This window comes from Dermacentor andersoni, chromosome 2 (assembly GCF_023375885.2).
Source record: "Dermacentor andersoni chromosome 2, qqDerAnde1_hic_scaffold, whole genome shotgun sequence".
NCBI classification, from domain to species: Eukaryota; Metazoa; Arthropoda; class Arachnida; order Ixodida; family Ixodidae; genus Dermacentor; species Dermacentor andersoni.
This window is the reverse complement of record NC_092815.1, coordinates 125,185,315-125,206,743: the sequence shown is the minus strand read 5'-3', so window position 1 is coordinate 125,206,743 and position 21,429 is coordinate 125,185,315. Positions and strand designations below refer to the sequence as shown.

Below are 21,429 nucleotides of genomic sequence, written 5' to 3'. Positions count from 1 at the left end.
GGAGAGAAGTATCCATTAGGTCGTCATCCAGCGCGCTGCCCCCGGAGGGCGCGTGTGTATACGCTGTGCTCAATCTGCCAAATGGACCGCAAAGTTGCAGCGCGTACGTGTGCCGCCGCAATGCGGGAACGCAATCCTGTCAAGGCCGTCGCATGCACTGCATGAACATGCTGCGGGCACATAAAGGGGGGGAGGGGGGGGGGGTCACAAGCGAGACGCCTGCCAATCAGAACAAGGATCAAAGGCGGTGCTCTGTCAAACACATGCTTGTTTTCCTCTCTCGTTCTTGCGCAGTGCAGACAAGAAATACAGGGCGATCATTTTCTTTGTTTTACTGATTTTTAAAATATCGCCTGTGGCAGATATCATAATTCTTGTCCTTGAGCTGGATCATTCGAAGAGGCTGTCATTGCTAGCACGATAAATCTAAGCACATGTTCCAACTAATTAACAAAGATTCCCTAAGCAACTTCCTAATTACTAAGTAACTTACTAATTACCTTACGCCACACACTGCAATTTAAGAATCGTATCCAGAGAGCTTGCAAGACGTATCCACTTGAAATGAATTTCCAGCATGACACCAATCTATAGATTTTATTTCCGAAAGTGTGAAGCGGAATACATGGGGGTTCCAGTTACTTTCGTTCTTCAATGCTCACAAGAGCGTTTTGTTAAAGTAACTTGGAACCAACAGTGTATTTTTCGGGCAAGTTTGAAGGCGCATATCTCCAAATTGGCGTCATCCTGAAAATTTATTCCACGAGTATGCGCCTTGCAAACTTTCGTAAATTGCAATAAGTTCCGTAGAGTAATTACAGCTGAAACTCGATATAACGAAGTGACGACCACACTCAAATTATTTCGTCAAATAGGGAAGTTCGTAAAGTTATAACACAGCAACACGCAAAGGCTAGCGCGGCATTGCATTTTCCACTAATATAGCCATCTGTCGCATAAACCATGAACAAACGAAAGCAACCACCGCCGACCCTACCGAGGCGGTGCTGAGTCGGCTATACCGTGCATGGGGCGGCGTGCAGACTCGTAAAAATAAAGCCAGGGATGTGACCATTGCGCTAGATGTTTTAACGCGATAGCTTTAGAGCGCACGCTTGAAGAAGAACCCGTCTGTGTCAAAATTAGAAAGAAATCACCGATTTTTTTTTTTACACATTTACTGCAGGAAAAACTTCGTTAAATCGAGTTCGGCCAAGTTTTTTTTCGTTAATTCGGGTTGATGATAACACTGAACCCTATTGAGTACCTGCCGGGGATGTAAATTTCTTCGTTATATCGGAAACTTCGTAAAATTGGGTTTCGTTAGATAGAGCTTTAACTGTAATTCAAAAGATAATTAGTGCATTTTTTTGTTAAGTAGTTGAATATGTGTTTCGATTCCTCGTGCAATTAATGTCGGCATCTTCGAATAATCCTACTCAAGGACTACAATTGTGTTATCTGCAACAGGCTATTTTTAAAAATTCTATAGAACATAAAAATGATCACCCTGAATGAAGCGTCGAAGGTAACACCGTAGACGCGGCAACTTTTATAAACATTAACAATTTCCAATTTCTGCAAACGCACCGGCACTATACTCTCCCTAATTAATGACAATACGAGGCTAACAGTAATGCGGAGCCTAAAGTTTATACACCAATTGCAGTGCAATTTACAGTAGCCAACCAATGAGTCATTAATTACAGCCACTATAAATTTACTTGCGCTGTGTGACCCAAGTACAGAGGCGCATCGCGACACAAACCCAACTGGACCTACAGGGCCTCAAAGCGAATTCTTTTCTCGCTTTGAAGTGTACAGCCATCTAGCTCCAACCTATATACACGCCAAGCAACCGCGAGGGACGAGCCGCACCGGCAGCAACAAAGGGACACCGTTTCCACTACAGCTGGTCGATCGGTTCAAAACATGCTCCGAGCACTCGGCCGTTTCCACCTGTACACCGCTCTCCTAAATGTCGCGCAACAAATTTCACTGCGCGGCTAAAAATAATCTCCTCCGAACCCGAAGGAAAACAGCTCCGTCAACGACATACGGGACTCCGTAGATCGAGCCGTAGCGCGAAGAATATATTCCCTTCGGAATCCGCCTCGCCATAGGGGGGTTCCCAGTTCGGCCTCGTATATAGCTTCGCTTTGCCTATACTTTTTCGAGAGCCACAGCGACATCTACCTCGGCTCAAGAAAAGCGTTCCAGCCTTCTCGGTTCGCGACCCCGAACGGCTTCACCGTTTCCACCCCGTCGAGGTGCACGGGGTCAGCAGCGCTCGATACACGTCGTGTGTATACGCGTCGTCGCCGCCGCCGCGGCCACAGCAACAGCAGCGCTACGTAGCCTGCCGTTTCAGCCAGTTTCAGCGGCGAAGCGAAAGCGACCAGACCCTCGCGCCGCAGAGAGTCCCCGCCCCCCGCGGCGCGGACAACGGTGCGCTGCGCCGCGTGCCGCACGCCCGCCTCGGCGCGGCAACAGCTGTCCCACGGCTGATGTCTTCCTTGCCCTCTTTTGTTCCGCGCTAAGCGAGAGACACGCTTGCCGCCGCCGGCGCTCGCCGCCGCAGCCTAATATCCAGAAAATGATATCAGCGAGGATCCCCGCCGCCTCGCGGCCCGTGTAATGTACCAAAGGTAAAGTAACGCGCGCGCTGACACAGAAAGCGAGATCAACAAACGCACCTTGGGACATATAAGGAGAGAGTTCTCCCTTATGAAAAGCAGCACTCGCGCGTACATAGAAAGCGAAATGACCAAAACACTTTATACGTGGTGGGGACAAAAAAAAAAAAAAAGTAATATAACGTATGCCGGTACGTGGGTATAGTGCGTGTGTGTCTTCGCGTTTCGTCGTCCCACCGCACTGGTTTCTCCATGATATGCCGCTTATTGTCAAGTTTTCACACATACTCCCCCCCCCCCCCCCCCCCCTTCTCCGGGACCCGTGTCCCTTGCATCTCCACCCCACTCGGCGCATAAATTAGGGACGCGAGCACCGCACGCAGCTCACGAGTAGTACACCCCCCCACTGTGTGTGTGCACACGTGCGTGTGTGCGCGTCTGTCATCAGCAGCTGGACCGAATGATAAGCCTGCATAGAGATGAAAAAAAAGAAAAAAAAAGCGGCGCGGAGCACACCTACGATTGGCAGTTTCACTGGGCCAACTTAGTGTTGGATTAGTTCGTAACTCGTCATATTAAAGTAATTGGGCGCAGCTTAGCATTCACACATACGCGTGTTGAGCTCGAGTGTATGCGTTAATTGTGCGAGTGCGCGTGCGTGAATGCGGGAGTGCTAAATTGCGGTCAATTACTTTAATGCGAAGTCTACACGTGTGCAGACACGCAAGATGGGGACTCGTTCCGAAGAGCGAACGCGCGGATCGGGTTGTTCGGCGCGGTACCGTTGCCTTGGAAAAAAACAAAAACAAACATTAAGCGGTCGCTCTCAGAGTCACTGCCGCAGTTTGTTTGCGTTGACTCGTCAATCACGCACAGCCGCGTGATTAAAGGGGCGCTGAAGAGAAACAAATCAGTTTGCACATACAACATACTCTTTCAAAGCAATTTTCGTTCATTTCGCGGCAATAGGTTCATTATTACACGAAACAATAAAGGTGAAAGTTCAATTTTGCGAATATCGCGCGGGAATCCCAGCGACGCTATACGTCAATGTCACGTCACGAATTTCGAAGTACATACTGTCTAGCGGCTGGACTAATGTTCTCGAAACTTGCTAAGTTCAGTCTTTGTCTTTTTTTTAATATACGATGTAGTCCATCTTTACCGGTAAAGAATTACCCAAGCCCAAGCAGACGCGTTAAAAAAAAATTACAGAGTTACATGTTATCCCTAAGACGACTTGAAGGCGAAAGCCCAAGTGCCGATGCATTAAACACGGACACATAACGTACACATCCCACTTGATTCGCTTAGTCTACTTCGCTTAGTCATCCCTCTTACTTCACTTATTCATCCTCTTTATTCGCTTGCTCACCCTCTAAATTCGGTTATAGCCATTCGCCTTAATTCGCGTAGTGTGCTTCGCTTAGCCATATTCCTCTTAATCCCAAAGGTCAAGGGTTCAGTTCCGACACAAGCTCGTGGGTTCGAGTGTCTTAACTCTTCCTTAATTAACTTCGCCTTCATTAACACCACATGACGTGGGTTCGACTCCCACCGAAGGTCCGAGGTTTCGTAGCTTTCTTGCACCTTCCATGCCGACGACGGGTTTTCGCTCAATATCGACCGACTGATGAGACATATAAGGCTTTTGCCTTAGTAACGTCACGGCGAGTGCGGAATTTCCAAGGCGGCGTCGGTCATCCGTCTTTCGTTCCCGCGTCCTTCCTGATTTACCAAGCTTCCCTCGCGTTATGACGAGTGGCCTTTCTAATATTCTAAAAGTGCAATTGGCTAATACAGGTTAAACAAGTTTCCCTTTCAATTTCCCCGTAAGACCGTACACTCTCACGGCTACGTATAACGTCATACCATCTTCTGCACCGAGCTTCCCTCGTGCTCTGACAAACGCACTCGACCGGCGTGTGTCGAGGCAGACTTGTTTCAAGTGATTGAAGTGTGTGTCGAAGCCAAAGACACATGTAACCATACACGTGAATGACCTCGCGCTGTCTCGCAGCAAGCAGGTTGTGGACGGCAGCAGGCGCAGTACAGGCGACAAAACGGTCGTCGAAAGCGCGACTCGGGACACTTCGCGGTGGAACTCCACGCGCGCCGCCCTTCATCTTCCACACGTCGCTACAGCACAGCGCGCGCATGCTCATAAAGCAGAATACACACGCAGACCTCGTGCCTCGCACTAATGCCAGACTGCGTCTGTCAAAAGTGTCCGGGCAATTAAGGGCAGACACCATTACGTCTCCGTCGGCAGCGCATGCAGCGGAGAACAACGAAGAAAAACGCTTTCGCAATGATGACAAGGCGCTCCTGCGGTCTCCACTATTGTAACCCGAGTGCCCGTGACACCCAAACTCAATTCGCTTCCGTGCCGCGTGCGATTTAGCCACGCCCATCGCCGAACGCGCGCCGGCTTCTCGCGCGCTATTGAGGGCGACGTGCTGCAGTGCAGAAGAGAAGCCGCTCTGCCCGCAACGCGCGCTCCAATCGGCGAACCGAACGCAAATTGCCTGCCTGTCGAACACTGTCATCGAGACTCGCTCGAGCGTTACACGACGGCAGCCACGATTTAGTCGCGCGGTGTATCATCCATAATATATACACGACACCTCGGTGACGTAAGGCGTCCTCCAGACGCGTCCCACGAGGGGCGAGCCGATTGCCACACGACCGAGAGGCGAGCAAAGCCACGCAACTTTAATGATGTCCGGAAGTTAACCACTCTCATCAACTCTCTCATAATATGCAGAATCACAAATCGATTTAGGCGCTACATACGAAGGTGGTCCATCTTTATGGCGTCGTAAAATGATACACAGTCTATTATAGTCTTGCCCATACAGGTGCCCGCAACTGTTGTTGTACAGCCTCCGAAAGTTTCGGCAGGAACACCGCGTTAGATTGAGCGTGGCGCCCTCGGTTGATCTGCGGAACGGTTTACTGCTGGGAAGCGACGAGAGCACACTAAGGGCCGATTTACGCTCGAGCCGCCCATCGCCGCAAGCCGCACCGCACGCTTGCGGTCGCGCGAAAAATTGCACGTATCCAGCACTTGTGCACAAATGACCGTTTACATTGTGTACACAGTGTATACCTTACACATTGCAAACCGAAATTTGTGCACAAGTTTTTGATACGTGCAATCATTCGCGCGACCGCACGCTTGCGGTGCGGCTTGCGGCGATGGGCGGCTCGAGCGTAAACGGCCCTTAAGGGCCCGTACATGGTCGCTCCGCACGTCCGTTCCGCCCTCGTCCGGTCGCGTGCGGAAGCCTCTCTACTGGTGAGCGAGGAGCGAACGCAAGTTTCCCGTGCGGCCGCCTGCTCGTCTCTCATTGGCTGGTCCGAGGCGGACAGTTCGGCTGTCGTCACAGCAAACATGGCGCTTGCTCGAAGCGAAGCGAAGCGGGGACGTAAGGCTTAAGCTACAGCCGCGTCAGAAACAGTCTATTTTTTCTCCTTTTTGTGATTTTTACTAGTTATCTGGCACCCACGGAGATAGTCATCGAAAGCAGCAAGCCGGCGTACCCTTCCAGACCTCATCAGTGCGTGCGATCGCCTACAGAAACAGACGGAGCGCAGGAAGTGTGTGTTGTGTTTACGAGAGCATCGGAAGAAATATTTGAAGCCGTCGACTTCGTGATTTTTTGTTCCATGCTTCGCGTGCGTGTCGCAAACGAGAAGTCCATCACATACACGTGCATTCTGAGCAGCAGGACACATGTTCAGTGCGTGGCAAAATAACTAGCGTCCGATTGGCGCACCCAGCGTACACGTTTGGTTTCTGCTCTGTGTATGCGGATCGTTGCCGCGAAGTGGTGAACGCCAGCCCTTCGCAACTTTCAGAAGTAATGATACGATCAGTAGCGATAAATTTTTATCGCCTTGTTATCGCTGCCATTCCGCGTGTGCTATACTGCGCGTGAGCCGTTTGGCGGCTGCGACGCGCCGAGGTGACCGCGACGTTCGAGCTTTGTTGTTGTTCTGAAGTGTGTCCTATACTGCGTGTGAGCCGTTTTGCCGGCTGCGACGCGTCGAAGTGACCGCGACGTTCTACCTGTGTTCTTGCTGTTATGAAGTGTGTTTGCAAGCTACAAACCGTGATTATGTATGCGCGATGTGTCGCAGCGTTGCTGGGTGTAGAAGTGCTCGTTCTACGCGATGTGCGTTTGCTCAGAAGTGAACTGTGCAGATGTGTTGCCGATCGCGTTTTCATATTTAGTACCCTTACAGATAAGCCCTATCACACCGGCCTTTTCTGCTTCGTACATCTATCTTTTCTTTCAAAAGTTGTTACTGCATGGTTGAAGATGCTTCTATCGGTGGGGGGAAATTAGGGAACATCATAATAATTGCATACGTCAAGACGGTCAGCGCTGTCGTGAAATGTGGACGCGCCTGAGAGCACTAATGTCATGAATGCAAATTTCTGGCAGCCTTGATTTTCATAATGTGGACACTAGTGTGAAGATCAAGAATTTCTAGATTTCACGAAGTAAATTGCTTTATATTTTGTGGTGCAAGCGGCTTACATAGCCAAAAATCTGAGCTGCTTGTTTTTGACTAGTGACTAAGCACAGCGTCTGTTTATGAAGACACCGGTGGCATGGTAGATGAATATGTTATAGGTAAGAACTGGATACTACCTTCTTATTAACTAAAAATTTTACGCTTGCTGACAAAAAGCAATATAAATGTAAAAATGAACACGTAGGATGAGTAGTAACAAGTAAGTGTCACAGGTATGGTGTTATATAATATTCTGCTAGCAGCCAGCAGAACTGCGTGAAATAAATTTTGCCCAGAGTTCTTCCTCACTAGCCAGCCATGGCCACGTTACTAATGCAGGCAGAATTGGGTAAGCGAAAGTTTGTGGTTACTTTGTTTATTCACCCTATTTGATTATCTGGTTCGTGTCGCCTGTTTTGGCACGAGCCTTCAGTTTAAAGCGAACAATAGCACAAGTACCAGCATTATATGCCTGATAAGTGCTTTATTTTCTTTCCTCGTGTTCATTCTGCCAACAGTCATTAGCAAATAATGTGCATTAAACTGACTTGGGCCTGTAAAGTATGTCCATTAAATGTTTTTCCAGTGCACTTTCATCTGTGAGTAAATTTACTGCTACCTATCATTCGTGGGTGTGGGATGTTGGACGCTATAAGTGGCTATCTGACTGATCTTTATTTTGAATAGGCCACGGTTCCACTCATTAACTGAACCGTTTTCAGCTGCGCTGCCACACTATAGAAAGGGGGACCTCACCTCTTGTCATTCTTTAGCATGTTCATGGCCACAGTGCATTGTCCATGAGAAGTCAGCTGCTATCACAATATAAAACGTGCCTATTGGCTGCTATGAGTTTATCCTGAACACGAATTTTCACAGTTATGTAAGCATTAGTTATGTGACCGAAGCCAGCCAATGAGCACGAACTGCTGGCAAAATTTTCAAGCGACTCTGCAGGCAGAGTGTCTGTTCCCTATATTATGTTAGCCACACTGCTTTGTCAGTATGCTGAATTGTTCTTTTTTTTGACAGAAATTAACTACCCAGCCAGACAAGATATTGCCAAACCATCAATTTTAGGCCCGTACACATGGTCACTTCTTTATTTTATAATTTTCTGGGCATGACAGCCATGGCTTAACTTATGCACGGAGTTGAGTTGCTGCATGTGAGAAAAAAAATCACTGCGTAGCTAATAGGAATTACACTGGTACAAAAAAATTATTTATCTTTATGGCTTGTAGTATAAGTGGTGCTGTTCATTTGATGCACACAGTAACATGTGAACACAAATGTATGTGTACCTTGCATTTATGTGCATGTGTGTGTGAATAAAACAGCACAACTTCTAATATCAAGGCACGTTGTACCAACTATACCCATTAAAGATGTTCTATGTGGTATTCAGCTAATCGTATTGAAATTTTATCACATGGTGCAGTTACAACATTTCATACCTGTATGTAAACCTATTTAAGAACTGTATTCACTGCATGCGAGAATCCATATTTTAGGCCAATGCAGTACCTGGGGTAGCAGCTTTTTAGTTAGCTTTTGCCACAGCTCATTAGAGGGATCGTGTTGACTATGCCATCCAAACAACTCATATAAATGTTTGTGTTTAGTATACCAGCAGTGAAATACTGAATGTAGCTGCGATTCTTTGTATACTAGTGAGATTAATTCCACTGCTCATCGTTCTGTAACGTATTGTTCTTCAGTCACACATGGTGACAGTATTTGGCGTCACGAGTTCTAGGCTATTTTTCACATGGGCCTTTTGATGAAGTGAAATCTGCCTCTTCAACAGTAAGTTTAGTGGAAAGCCACCATTGAACCAATACCTCAAAGGCCAATTCCTGCATGCTTTTCGCCAATTGGGTAGTGCGCGGAAACTATGTGTGATACATCACTTCAGCTACACCAATAATCACACAGCTAAACCTGCCACATATAGTTAAGTCAGTGATATAGGCAGAAGAAGATGATTTACGTATGTAACAGTTACTCATCCCTTGAAATGTGAATGACCCAAACCTTCGCGAGCATATCAGTCACAACCATCCAGCAGCACAAGTGGGAACACTTGTGCTATCACAAACGAAAACAAGTAGAATAGTACCACCGTCTCAGCTGGTTTGTTGTGATTACCTTGCCTGCAAGTTTCTTGTTTATATTGGATAGGCTTCCTACTTCTTACAAATAGCTTGTATACATTTTTGACCTGCACCGCAAAGAGCTGATGTGACAAAAAAATGTGTACACCTTAGTGTTACGTTGCTTTTCATGGTGTCTCAGTTTACTTAATACAGTTTTGAATTTACAGATTGCTTCACATGTTTATAGCTAAAAACCACTGAAAACTACTTGCATTGTGACTGCAAGGCCACAACGCGAGGATTTGTGTGGTATCCTTCCTGTTCATCGGTGTGTCCTTGCACTATAAATGTAAAATGTCACACCTGCAAACCTGAGCATCTACCCTTACATCTCAAACACTTTTTTGAATGCTCGGCAGTTATGCTTACAAGCACATTGTGACAGCAAATCTACACCACCTTAATTTAAGTGCGATGTAAAGGGTTGCTTGTGCATATCCAAGCTGTTCTAGCGTGCCTGCAGGGATACAGCATTGTCCAGTGGCACCGTATAGTTCAGGCATAACAGTGAACTAGTAAACAAAGCGGCTGATAATACTAAGCTGACCCATATGTAGGAGCATCATATTATCTAACCCGCACGCAAAGTTGCTTTCAGTGTACTGAATAACCGCAGCTTTGATTTACCAAGTTATATTACTGCACACACAGAGCGCTGAAACAAAGTCTGTACAATGGTGAGATATGTGCCAAGGAATGAAAGATAACTTGTGATGTGTGGATTTGAGTAGTAGATGTGAATGCATACCCAATTCACCAGTATGCATGTTTTCTTTTCGAACAATTTTACATTTGGCACAGAGGCTGAGCCACTACGGCCTCTTGACTGCAAATTTCTGTGCTCTCACAGTGCTAATGGGAGTATCGTTCATTTGGCTACCCAAATAGTGAATAGGTAATAGAGCACTACAATCTTTCAGTTTTACGCAGAACACCTTGTGCATTATTCACAAAACTGAACCTAAGGAACTATTCGCTGGTTTGTTATGGAAATAAAAAAATGACAATGAATGTCTCCTCGCTTTTTGTGTGGCCCTGTCTTCTGCCCTACGCACCTTCATTTCATTGTCATGTGCATGTTAAAACAGCAACTAAGTAAGAAAGACAAACACAAAACTAATAACTACATCAACCTTTTCACACCACAAGAGGCCACTGAACTGACTGCTAAGCTACACTTGATAATGTTGGTTTGCTTTCAAATAAATACAGGCACTGGCCAGCTGTTTATGTTATGCTATGCATTTTTCATTTTCCTAAATATATGGCTGTGCATGAGCTAGCAAGGTTGTTACTACATAAATACATAAAGAACATGCAGCCCATGCCCAACTAACTCATATAGCCTGAGTATAGCTTATTTTTTATATGTAGAGCAATCAAAATAGAACACGCATGTATGATGCCGACAGTATCAAACAATCTCAAGTCGAACATCCTTGTTTGGTGCCATGGGTGAGAGAGGGAGCATGCCTGTCAAGGTACTGCTTAATTTTGTGCGCTTTGGTAATGTTTGTGCATTGTTGAAATGTTAAATTAGGTATGTTAAGTAGTAAGGTGGCAACATATTGGGTAGCCAGGCTGGCAAGAAAGAATGCAATTGTTTGATTTCACTCAAAATAAGTTTTCTTATCAGCAATGTAAATTATATGCTTTCAAATAAGTACTCCCCTTGGAAACATATCTCATGAGTATGCATATATCTGCATAAGGTCACCGCTATACATATATATTGCTTTAAGCCAGTCATAATGAATTGTACATTCACTGCTTAACCTTCAATTTCTTGCTGCATGAAGTTAACCACTTATGCATAACTTTTTTTTTGCACACGGTGAGAACTTCAGTCATCGCTGAGCAAATAATTTAAGGAAAAGGCATTCCATGAATCCAACTGCTTTAAGCACTCTCTTAAAATTGGCAGAGTGAAAAAAAAAAAAGCACGAGCGAGCGTATCAGCAAGCTGTACTCGGAGCCTCACACGCGTGCTCAGTGGTAAAAAGGTGCGTCTTGGCGACCTACGCAAATGCATTCCGCGACAGATGTGCATGTGTTCCGTATTCTTGCAAGCTGTCACTAGCACTACAGAAACCGCGCTTCCGGCGACACTATCAGTCTCGCGTGACGCAGAACGCAGCACGTTGGATAATTAGAGAGGTTTTGTTCAACCAGCCAAGGCAGCGCGCACTGAAAGTAATCATCCGAGAATACGTCGCGTGCTGCGACGTGATGCGATTGCAATACATCTGTAAAAGGTGGCGCAGATAAGACGACTGTGCAATGTTTCGAAGGATGACGGTGCCAATGCAACACATACGGCTGCAGAACAGAATGTGGCAGCCTAGAGTCGCATTTTCACCGGAACGCGGAAACTTGAAATCAGATCTGCAAAAATATGCCAGTGTCGTCTGCTGTCAAAGGTCGTTGCCAACCTTGAACACCTTTGCTCCGCCGAACGGTTGCCAGCTGTCAACAGGCCGCGTCGCCCAATAGGAGTACGCGTGCGTTCCGCTCGTGCGGATTGAGCGTGCATCGAATTTTGCGACACCGTCCGCCTTTCGGGCTTCCGCACGCGGCCGGGCGAGGGCGGAACGGACGGGCGGAGCGACCATGTACGGGCCCTAACATGTCGGGAACCTGTCGCACCATTTCAAGCGTCCTCCGCGGTCTGCGTAAACCGTTATCACCGTCTGCTATCGCCTGCACGACAGAGGCCATATTCACCTCCTATATCCTAAAATAAAGTTTGGTTTATCTAAACCCACAGATTCCGCATCATTACGCGTGCGTTGCACTATACCACTTGTGCTATTGCTGCGGCGGCGGCGGCTAGATTCCTGGGTATTTACGCGTGTGTACAGTATCTACAACAGTGGGAGTAGCGCCACTCAAGGCCGTGTCGGCTGATGTGGAACATCATTTTGACCGATGGCGTCACTAGCGCGCCGCTGACCGATAAACTCGCGCATCGACCGTCGAATCCATCATATCCACCAGTCGGACCCCGCCGACGGCAAGCTGTTTCTTACGTCCACTTTTATTTCCCTTCAACTTATCATGTCTGCACTGCAATTAGAAAAAAAAAGAGGAAAAACAACGTCAGGCAACTTCATTATCTGTTAGGCTGATTCACAAAAATCCGGCGCCTCGGTTTCCTTTCTTCCCATACACCAGCGAATAATATACATGTCTACTCTACAGTCACGAATTATGGTGGCCTTTCGACGGAATTATTCAAAGTAGCTTTATATTCCAAGGCACTGCAGACTTCAGTGAACCAAATGCAATGGGATTATGCTTTATACATTTCCTAGTCAACACTGCCATATGCAAGAGTATTTTAAGAGTAATTAAATATCGATATACTGCACAGTCGGTAAAGTACGTAGGAATACTCGGCGCGCTGAGCCGAAATGCACCCACGTTAAACACGCAGCGGGTTCCATTTACAGACAGAGTACCGTATTAAGTTTCTTTCTTCTTTTTTTTTTTTTTTGTCCACCAGAGGAATGAATTCGCAACAACAAACTGCGTACAGGACTGTGTACTGCAACGTCACCGAAGGGGACATAATAGGAAATAATGAACCTGTTTTGCCATGAATTCGAACAGGGAGCGTGGATATGTACGAAGTATCTCTCTCTCTTGCCCGACATTCCGTCTTCGTGGAACAATTCTACAACATTATATAGACGTGTTCCCAACGCATTTTTAGAGTTAACCCGCCGTCCCGCAGAGCTGTTCATGCGTGAACAGCTGTGCCGCGTAAGTTCCTGCAGAACCTTACCAAAACGTCGGAAGCCACGAGGAACAAACAGTCAAACTACATTCAAACTACATTTCCACGCGGCGTGGCATACGAGACGGAGGCGCAATGGGTACATAGCTGACGCGCATGAGCGCACAGCGGCCGTTCGAGTCAAAGGAGAAGCTGAACTTCGTCCTCACTGCATCGCTGTTTGCCATTTAATCTTCCCAGGTTCTTCAGACAGCCATTAATTTCAGAACGCCATCTTAACACGTCACCGAATAATCGCCCAACTTCAAAGCAGCACATTGCTCGTGCGAAATTCTTGCAATCTCCTCGGGACTTCGCTTTTATACCACGGGTCGTCGTTCTCTTTAACTCCGGCACACGGAGCCTTATTTCACGGCACATAAGTTTCCCGACAAGGGGTACGTGCAGCCGAGCGAGAGCGCCTTTTCGTCGCTGCCCCAGCGGAGGTCGCTCGAGCGGTTTGATTAATTAACGCTGCTCTTGGAACTCATTACGCCTGCGACGTTCCATTAGTCTCACTTCATCCGGCTGAACTAAAAAGAAAGACAAGGATGCAAGGATTCTAACAAGCTGCAGACGTCTAACTCACGGCCAATGTAAAGGGGAAGACCGCGGCTCCTCACTAGAATTCTCTCCCAAGCAAATACAGACCTCGTCAGGATGCCAGGCGTCGGTTGTGTATAATTTCGCTGCCTTAAATGTGACTGCAGAGATCGACGAACGCTGCTAGTCTATTCGCTGCACACTCGGCTACAAAGAAGTGCGCAACTTTTACAACGACAAAAGAAAACCCGTTGCCTTGTATATTGTTACTCGACGATGTCACGTTTTTTTTTTCTTTTTTTTTCTTTTTTTTTTCCTAGCAGGCGGGGGACGCGGCGGGGAGGGCTGGAAATTGATTGTTTGGGGGCAAGCGATGAAATACGAGGGTGCATCGCTGTACAAAATTGAAGCAAGAAAAAGTAGGCCCAACAGGGCATCGTGTCACGGTAAGCTTCAGTGTATTCCACTACGAAATATATATATAAATATAAGAGAGAGGGGTATGGCTGAGGGTACCGTTACTTGAAATTAAATTACTTCGGTTTTATGTGCCAAAATCACGATCTGATTACGGGGCACGCCGCAGTGGGGGACTCCGACTTAATTCTGACAACCTGCGGCTACCTAGCGGGCACTTAAATCTAAGTATACACGATCGTTACAGCTCCTCCCTCCAAGAAGCGCAAAAAGTGGTCGCCTGACTAAAACACACAACAAATGACCGCTTCGCCGGGCGAAACCCGTGCCCACTGAGAATACGAGGAGGACGACGACCGCGGTGGGCAGAAAAAAAGGAACCGCTTTTTCAACCGGCGCGCGAAGCGACGCCGCCGCCGCAGAGCGGCTTCTTTCAGTGGATTCCCAGAAGAGAAACACAGCGCCGACTGGCCTCGAAACGCTTCCACGGGACGCGCGATAGCAAGCGCGAAGTGGGGACGACGACGCCCCCGAAGCTCCACGGAGGCAGCTCCGAGATGCATCGTATCGCACCGTGAACCGCTGAACCCTAGACGTAGTTGGAAGAGCGACGTGAGAACAAGATGGCCCGCGTGTCCCGAAGCACTCTTCACCTTGCCTCTATATTTCCATTTTCGGCTTCGTCCTTGTCCTCCGCTGCATTCGCTCTTATAGCGCAGGCGAAAAGAGGGAGCCACAAACCATCATGGGTGCTTTGCGGTACGTTTTTCTCTGGCCCCAGGATACGGCGCAGTCTGCTGACACTCGTGGCGACTACAGGAGAAAGGCAGCTCTGGAATTTAGAGACGCCGGCTGTGGTCAGGCGTGACCACCTGGCTACGAGGACGCGCTCAACTCGGGTTCCGGGAAGCCAAAGTGCGTACGTGTGTGAGTCAACAAAGGCGGGTCAACTTCGATGACGTTGGACGCTACGAATTGGCGGTGAACTGCCGTTTCTCTCACCTACTGATCTAGACAGTACGGAGTGTTTATAAGCGGCTGTTTGTCGGCTGCTAAGGTGTGCTCGTCATCGTGCTCGTCAGTGTGCTCGTGAGCTGTGTGCTCTGTGATCCTGCTCGTGAGCAGTGTGTTTGGAGCTCCGTGCTCGCATGCTGTACGCTTCGTCTTGCGTGCTCCGTTTGGGAGTCACGCTAGGCTTTCGAATGTATCACTTGTTCAAATATTAATAGGTAAATAAATACTGCTCCTCCCTACGGCACGACCGCCAACTCCGACAGTCCCTACCTACGGTCACGCCCCTTCAACACAATGCAAGTGCCTTCCGGAGCGAATGTATACGCAGGGTGATAATTTTTAAGTGTTATGGCATTTTTTAATATCGTCTGTGGCCGATAGCATAATTCTTGTCTTTGAGCTGCATTATTCAGAGGCGGATATTACTAGCGCGAGAAATTGAAGCACATGATAAAATAATTAACAAAGAACATTAATTAATTTCGTAATTATGTTTCGTCACATATTGCAATTTACGAATTGTAGCAGGTGAGCTTGCAGGACGAATCCACTTGTAATGAATTTCCACGATGGAGTCACTTTTTATATATTATTTCCCAAAGTATCGGACGTAATACATGGCGTTCCAGTTTCGTGCTTCAATGCATAAAAGAGCGTTTTGTTAAAAAAGTTGAACAACCGTGCATTTTTTTGGCAAGTTTGATGACGCATATATCCAAACTGGCGTCATACTGGAAATTCATTCCAAGTGGATACGCCTTGCAATCTCGCCGCATAGAATTCGTAAATTGCAATACGTGCCTTAAGGTAACTAATTCAAAAGAGAATTAGTAGTTTCTGTTAATTAATAGAATATGTGTTTCGACTTATCGTGCAAGTAATAACCGCCTCTCTGAATCATCATCATGATCACCAGCACATTTTATGTCCACTGCAAGGACGAAGGCCTCTGCCTGCGATCTCCAATTACGCCTGTCCTGCGCCAGCAAATTTTCTAATTTCATCTAGTTTTCTGTCGTCCTCGACTGCGCTTCCATTCTCTCGGCACCTATTCTGTAACCCAAATGGTCCACCGGTTACCTGTCCTACGCATTACATGGCCTGCCAAGGTTCATTTCTTTTCTCTTAATTAGAATATCGGCAATCCCCGTTTGCTCTCTGATCCACAGCGCTGTCTTCCTGCCTACTTAACGTTACCGCCTAACCTTTTATTTTTCCATCGCTCTTTGCGCGGTCCTTGTTCTCGAGCTTCTTTGTCATTCTCCGAGTTTCTGCCCCGTATGTTAGCAACAGTAGAGTGCAGTTGAATAACGTATGGATAATCCGGCTCAAGGAGTAGAATTATGTTATCTGCAACAGGCTTTTTTAAAAATTAATAAAACTTACAAATGATCACCCTGAATACTGTGCTGGGTTACAAAAATACATATATAAAAAACAAGAAAGAAAGAAAGAAGGAAAGAAAGAAAAACGCAGAAAATCCCAGACTCTAGCCACTATTTGATTCCCTTAACCAAACTACTCAAACAATCGTCGTCGGAGAACCTAAACTTCGGTGTCCTATAGTGTCATAGGTGGCGCATTACGACAGCAGTACGCGCGCATGCGCCTACTACTGTCGCTGTATTACCTGTATTACTCGAGAAAATAAAGTTGCCGTTGAAAAGAGAAGCCGTTCGCTTATCAGCTTTCTCGAGTCGGCGAGATGCCCTCGCACAGACACTACTCGAGACCCAAGAGGTGCGCGCATTCTTTCAACGCGTCGCGTGAGTCTCCATGGTTGATCGTGGCATATTCGCGGCCGCTGTCGCCAGCTATAGGCAGTTCCGTTCGAGCCGTTTTGCTGTTCTTGATTTTGTAAAGCTCGATGACCGCCTGCCAAGAAAGTTGCACCGCGAAATTTTTAGGAGCATGAAAGCTAGCAATAAAGAAAGAAGTGTTTCCTGGAACGCTCGTTACCTGGATTGGGATGCGCACAGTCAAAAAAAGAAAGAAAACGTTATAGGACAGTGAACGCGGGAACTCGTGTGCACAGCACAAGCAGAGCGCTCTATAGCAAGAAGCCGGCGCGCTCTGTGCACAAACGAGAGTGCGCCGTCCCCTCGATATATAGACATGCTTTGCTCGTATACCCAGCGGCACGCGCTGCCGCGTTCACCGTCATAAACATCTCGACTGTACGCTGGTGCGGCACGCTGCATGGCACACCGATACAGCTCTGATTGTTGTCCACCTGAGTGAAACATTGAGTTCAAGGCTAGACATACAATAATAACACGCTACATGTATGTTACGTATCGACAATGTTCAGACTTGACTCGCCTCCTATTCCGATTGCGGGCAAAGCTGTGGCAGCACCATTGCCGTTGTTTGTTTGTTTGTTCGTTCGTTTGTTTGTTTCCTTGAGTAAGTGAGTGAGTGAGCGAGCCAGCGAGCATGTTCGCATAGCCTCATCATTCTGCAGTTTCCTCTCTACTGATACTTACTGCACACACGCCGTGCCTATCGCGCCTGCGCAGTTGGAGGTAAGCGGTAGCGGTAACACGGGACATTCCACTGTCGGGCCAGTTTGCGTCACAGCAACCGTTAGCAGCAGCTGGAGAAACAACTACCATTGTCTCGGCGATCACTGGCGTTCGCGATATACTCGTAAAGCGATTTTCCTTATTTTTTTTTTCGTCCCCGCAAATCGTTCCCCTTTGTCGGCGGTACCGACGAGGTCAAGCGATACGTTCGAGTTGTTACGCTTAACTGCAACCACCATGCATCGTTGCACCTTTAGGCCAGTTTCTTCATTTGAAGAAAAGGGGAGGGTGGAGGAAACGGCAGAACTCGACCCACTAATAGAACAGGAAAGACCAATGCGCATACCTTTGACGATGGCCTTGGCTGCCTCGCTGTAGACCTTCTCTTGCGTGGCGTTCGGCTTGAACACCTTGTCGTACACGTACACCTTGCCCTGCACAACCGGGATAAGCAACGTATAAATAAAGAAACGTCGCTTCTGGTCCTGACACAGGAACACGTTGCGCAATACGGGAGAAATGACGAATGCCGCGTCAAGCACGCCCACCGCTGCAGATCAATCGCCCGCCGTTGGGAGGACACACGTGCTACAGAGAGTTGTCACGGCTCGTCGCACTTTTGATGCCAACGAAGAATAGCGACGGGAAAGACGCGAAGACATTGTGACAGCGCTTCATAAGTTTGACAACGCTGCACAGCGCAACCTATGACACACATATCACGCGCATAACCAAAGTCGTTACATACAACGCAGCCTGCATGATAAGGTGTTTGCAGATGTACAATGTATCGGCCAAGCACCTGCGCATGCACATATATAATCATCTGGGCGAGCACGTGTTGTGGGTGAACGTTCTGCTCGGGTACTAGCCGAAGACCTGCGCCAAACCTCTGGTGCGCCACGTCCTGCGGATACCACTCATCGCCCATTCACTGCCGGGGAGAGCCACCTCCACAAACAAAGCCTACTCAGACTATAGAGTCGTCGTACCATACAGTTGCATTCTATTTCTTCATATACGGTTTACGAGTTTCTTCGCTGCTCGGTTGACGGGCGTTGCTCGTCTGGTTATAGCTGCACCATTTTAGTTGTCCCATTTCCACTGGTCCGTCCGTCCGTACTTTCCGTTACGTCGTCGAAGTCAGGCGACCTCTTGTTGTTGTTCCTTCAAGACACGGCACGTGCCCACATGGGGAATGGACCAAGAATCGGGTAATTTTACGTTCAGTTAACAGCTAGTAATAAAGCTCCTTCATCTTGAGCTTCATCCTCACCATATGGCGAAAAAAAAAAAAACTTGCCCACAAATGTCACTACAGGGATCGCACCTGAACCCCTGCAGCACAATTTCTGAATTCGTAGGCCATTTCTGAAATCCGCCCGATTTTTGGGCACACACCCGATTGGGTAGGTGTCGCTCTCTCTAAGATCATAATAATTACAATTGCGCAAAGTGCAGTTTGGAGAGCCGGGGGCACTAAACAACGCGCAGATTTGCCACAGTTAAATTAGCGCGGGGTTTTGTGCACCTCGCAGACTCCGAGAGCGGTGGCATTCAGTTCGGAGGGCCCCGGCGCAGGCAATTAATGGTGTCCAAAACATGGCGACCACGACGTGTTTTCGAGTACGGAAAAGTATGGCCTTTGAGACTTTCCTTCCGTTACGCCGAGGTAGTCGTCGTCGCTGCGGGTGCTACTAGGACACCACCTGTATAGCTGTTACAGAACAGAACGACGTCCTGCGCGTAGCAGAGAAGTTCTTCAGCGGATGTGACAGCTTCCACTGCGAGCGTCATGCCGCTGTCGCAGCAGACGAGTTCGGGGCCAGAATAATCGCCGACGTCCGCTCCTTTATTTTTAGAAACGCTTTCGCTTAAAAGCACTAAGCTCGAGAGAGCAATTACGGAAATTGGGTAAGTGAGCCTGAAACGTCGCACTACGCCGAGGACGACCATTACGGCGACAATTAAGTACGCACTCTAAACGGCTAAGGCCAGTAACAGCGCAAAGCGAATGTAAATTGCAACGCCAACATTTAGCACCGTACAGAGGAAGGGGCGAAGAAGAAAAAAAGGACGCAGAGAACTACGCCGGAAGTTCTTTACGGACTTCCGGTAGACAATTTTGCGGCTAAGCAAGTGTCGATCTCGACCGCGGTTTTCCTGCGCACATACAATTGACTCCGTCGGGGGTTATGGGCAACGGTGCGCCTTGTGGTTCAGGAACACTTGCGATTGCGTGTCTCGGGTAATTGAATTTGTCGAAAGGAAAAGAAATATTAACGCTTTTCACCCAGGACAATACCTTCGACTGATCACTTACTCGAGGATACCCCTTGCATGCATGGTGTGGCAAAGCCAATGGGCGGGGGAGTGGGGGGGGTGCCTTCGTCGCACCATTGAAGCGTTGCGCAGGACGCTGCGACGCACAGGAACAAAAGTATCTCCGAAACCGATCGACCGAGAATGCGCGCCTGTGACTTTTTTTGACATGCTCAAATTAAAAAAAAAAAAAAAAAAAAAGAAATGCGGCTCGCGCATTGAGCTCGTGTATGTATGATTTCTTTTTAGATAGCGTTTATTTTTTTCTTGTTTCTTATACAGTGCTAATCAGGCTGTTTGTTTACAAGCTTTTCTTTTTTTTTTGTTTACGACCAACACCTCGTAAAATTGTGACGTCACCAGGGAAAGTCGACAGTGGGGCAAAAGCGTGGCAGTTTGGGCGAGTTGGTATGTCATTACATTTTTAGGCTTGTAGCGCAGCTCACAAAGAGCAAAAAGGAATGTGGAAGGGGTAAAGAAAGGGAACGGAGAACAGAGGGGGAGTGAGCATCCCATATCTTCTAAAAGCAGGGTCTCCTAGTGGCAGCGTATAGATTGCCCTTCCGGATAACGTCGCGGACAGAGCCAGCATAGATGCCTTCTGCTATCTATGCAGGATACAGAACCGCCGGGGAGTGTTGTACAACTCGGGCTATTTCGCCCCGAGCTGATTCACGCATTCGCGCAAAGGGATTCCGACGCTGACGCACGCGGCTACCACCGGATCCGCCGATGCTCGGCGCGCTAGCTCTGGCAGACTCGATCGCTCCACTTGCTCAGCAGAGCTCGACTTCGCGTGCCAGCGGGAACTACTGGTCGGGGAAAAAAGAAAACAAGAACCGCGGCAATCAGCGCGTGCGAAGCTTCGTAATTTCCTAACCAGGGCAGGTCACTTACGCTGTCTGCATACGCTATTAAGAAGGAGAAAAACAAAAAAAAACTGTACAGCATATCCCGAGCCACCACGGTTTCCGTGTTCCACCTCTTATATTCCTCATGCTTTTATTTGTGTTTTCCCAGCACCGGTTACCATGGACCTAACTTCACGTAATCCAGACGAATACTGGAAACACTGTATATACGAACACTCAAGGTGACCTATATGCCGCCGCACGCACCTTTAGCTATGCACCTACGCCGAGCACTGAATCAGTCGGCACGAACACGTTCCCCCATTTTCAAACTGCACGCTGTTTGTTTGCGCTCGCGTGAATGTCCAGCGCGACGAGTTCGGGGCCAACAACAACAACGCGCTGTTGTTATCCTGTGCCTCCCCCCGGCCAACTTCTTATTGCGGATTGCCCTCAAAAAAGAATTTCAAAGGCGAGGAACGTCAATAAATAATTCCTTCACCACCACACGTCCCTCCGTCCACAACAACGGCTCGTGGCACGGCAGCACGCGACGGCTTCGAGTCGCCGCCGCCTCTGTTTGCCCGCTCCCATTCCAGATCCTGTATACACACACGCAGGCGCTAACGCAAAACACAAGGCCAACGTCTGTCTTAC

The 21,429-nt window shown here is 47.8% G+C and overlaps 1 protein-coding gene across 1 annotated transcript in view; it reads right to left on the bottom strand.

Annotated features, from left to right (window-relative positions):
* Khc (kinesin heavy chain) overlaps window positions 1-21,429 on the bottom strand; it is a 134,414-nt gene that overhangs the window by 63,650 nt on the left and 49,335 nt on the right. The window contains exon 2 of the mRNA XM_050187834.2: window positions 17,946-18,033. Within this exon, the coding sequence (XP_050043791.1) occupies window positions 17,946-18,033 (88 nt within the window). The remainder of the gene's footprint in view (window positions 1-17,945; window positions 18,034-21,429) is intronic.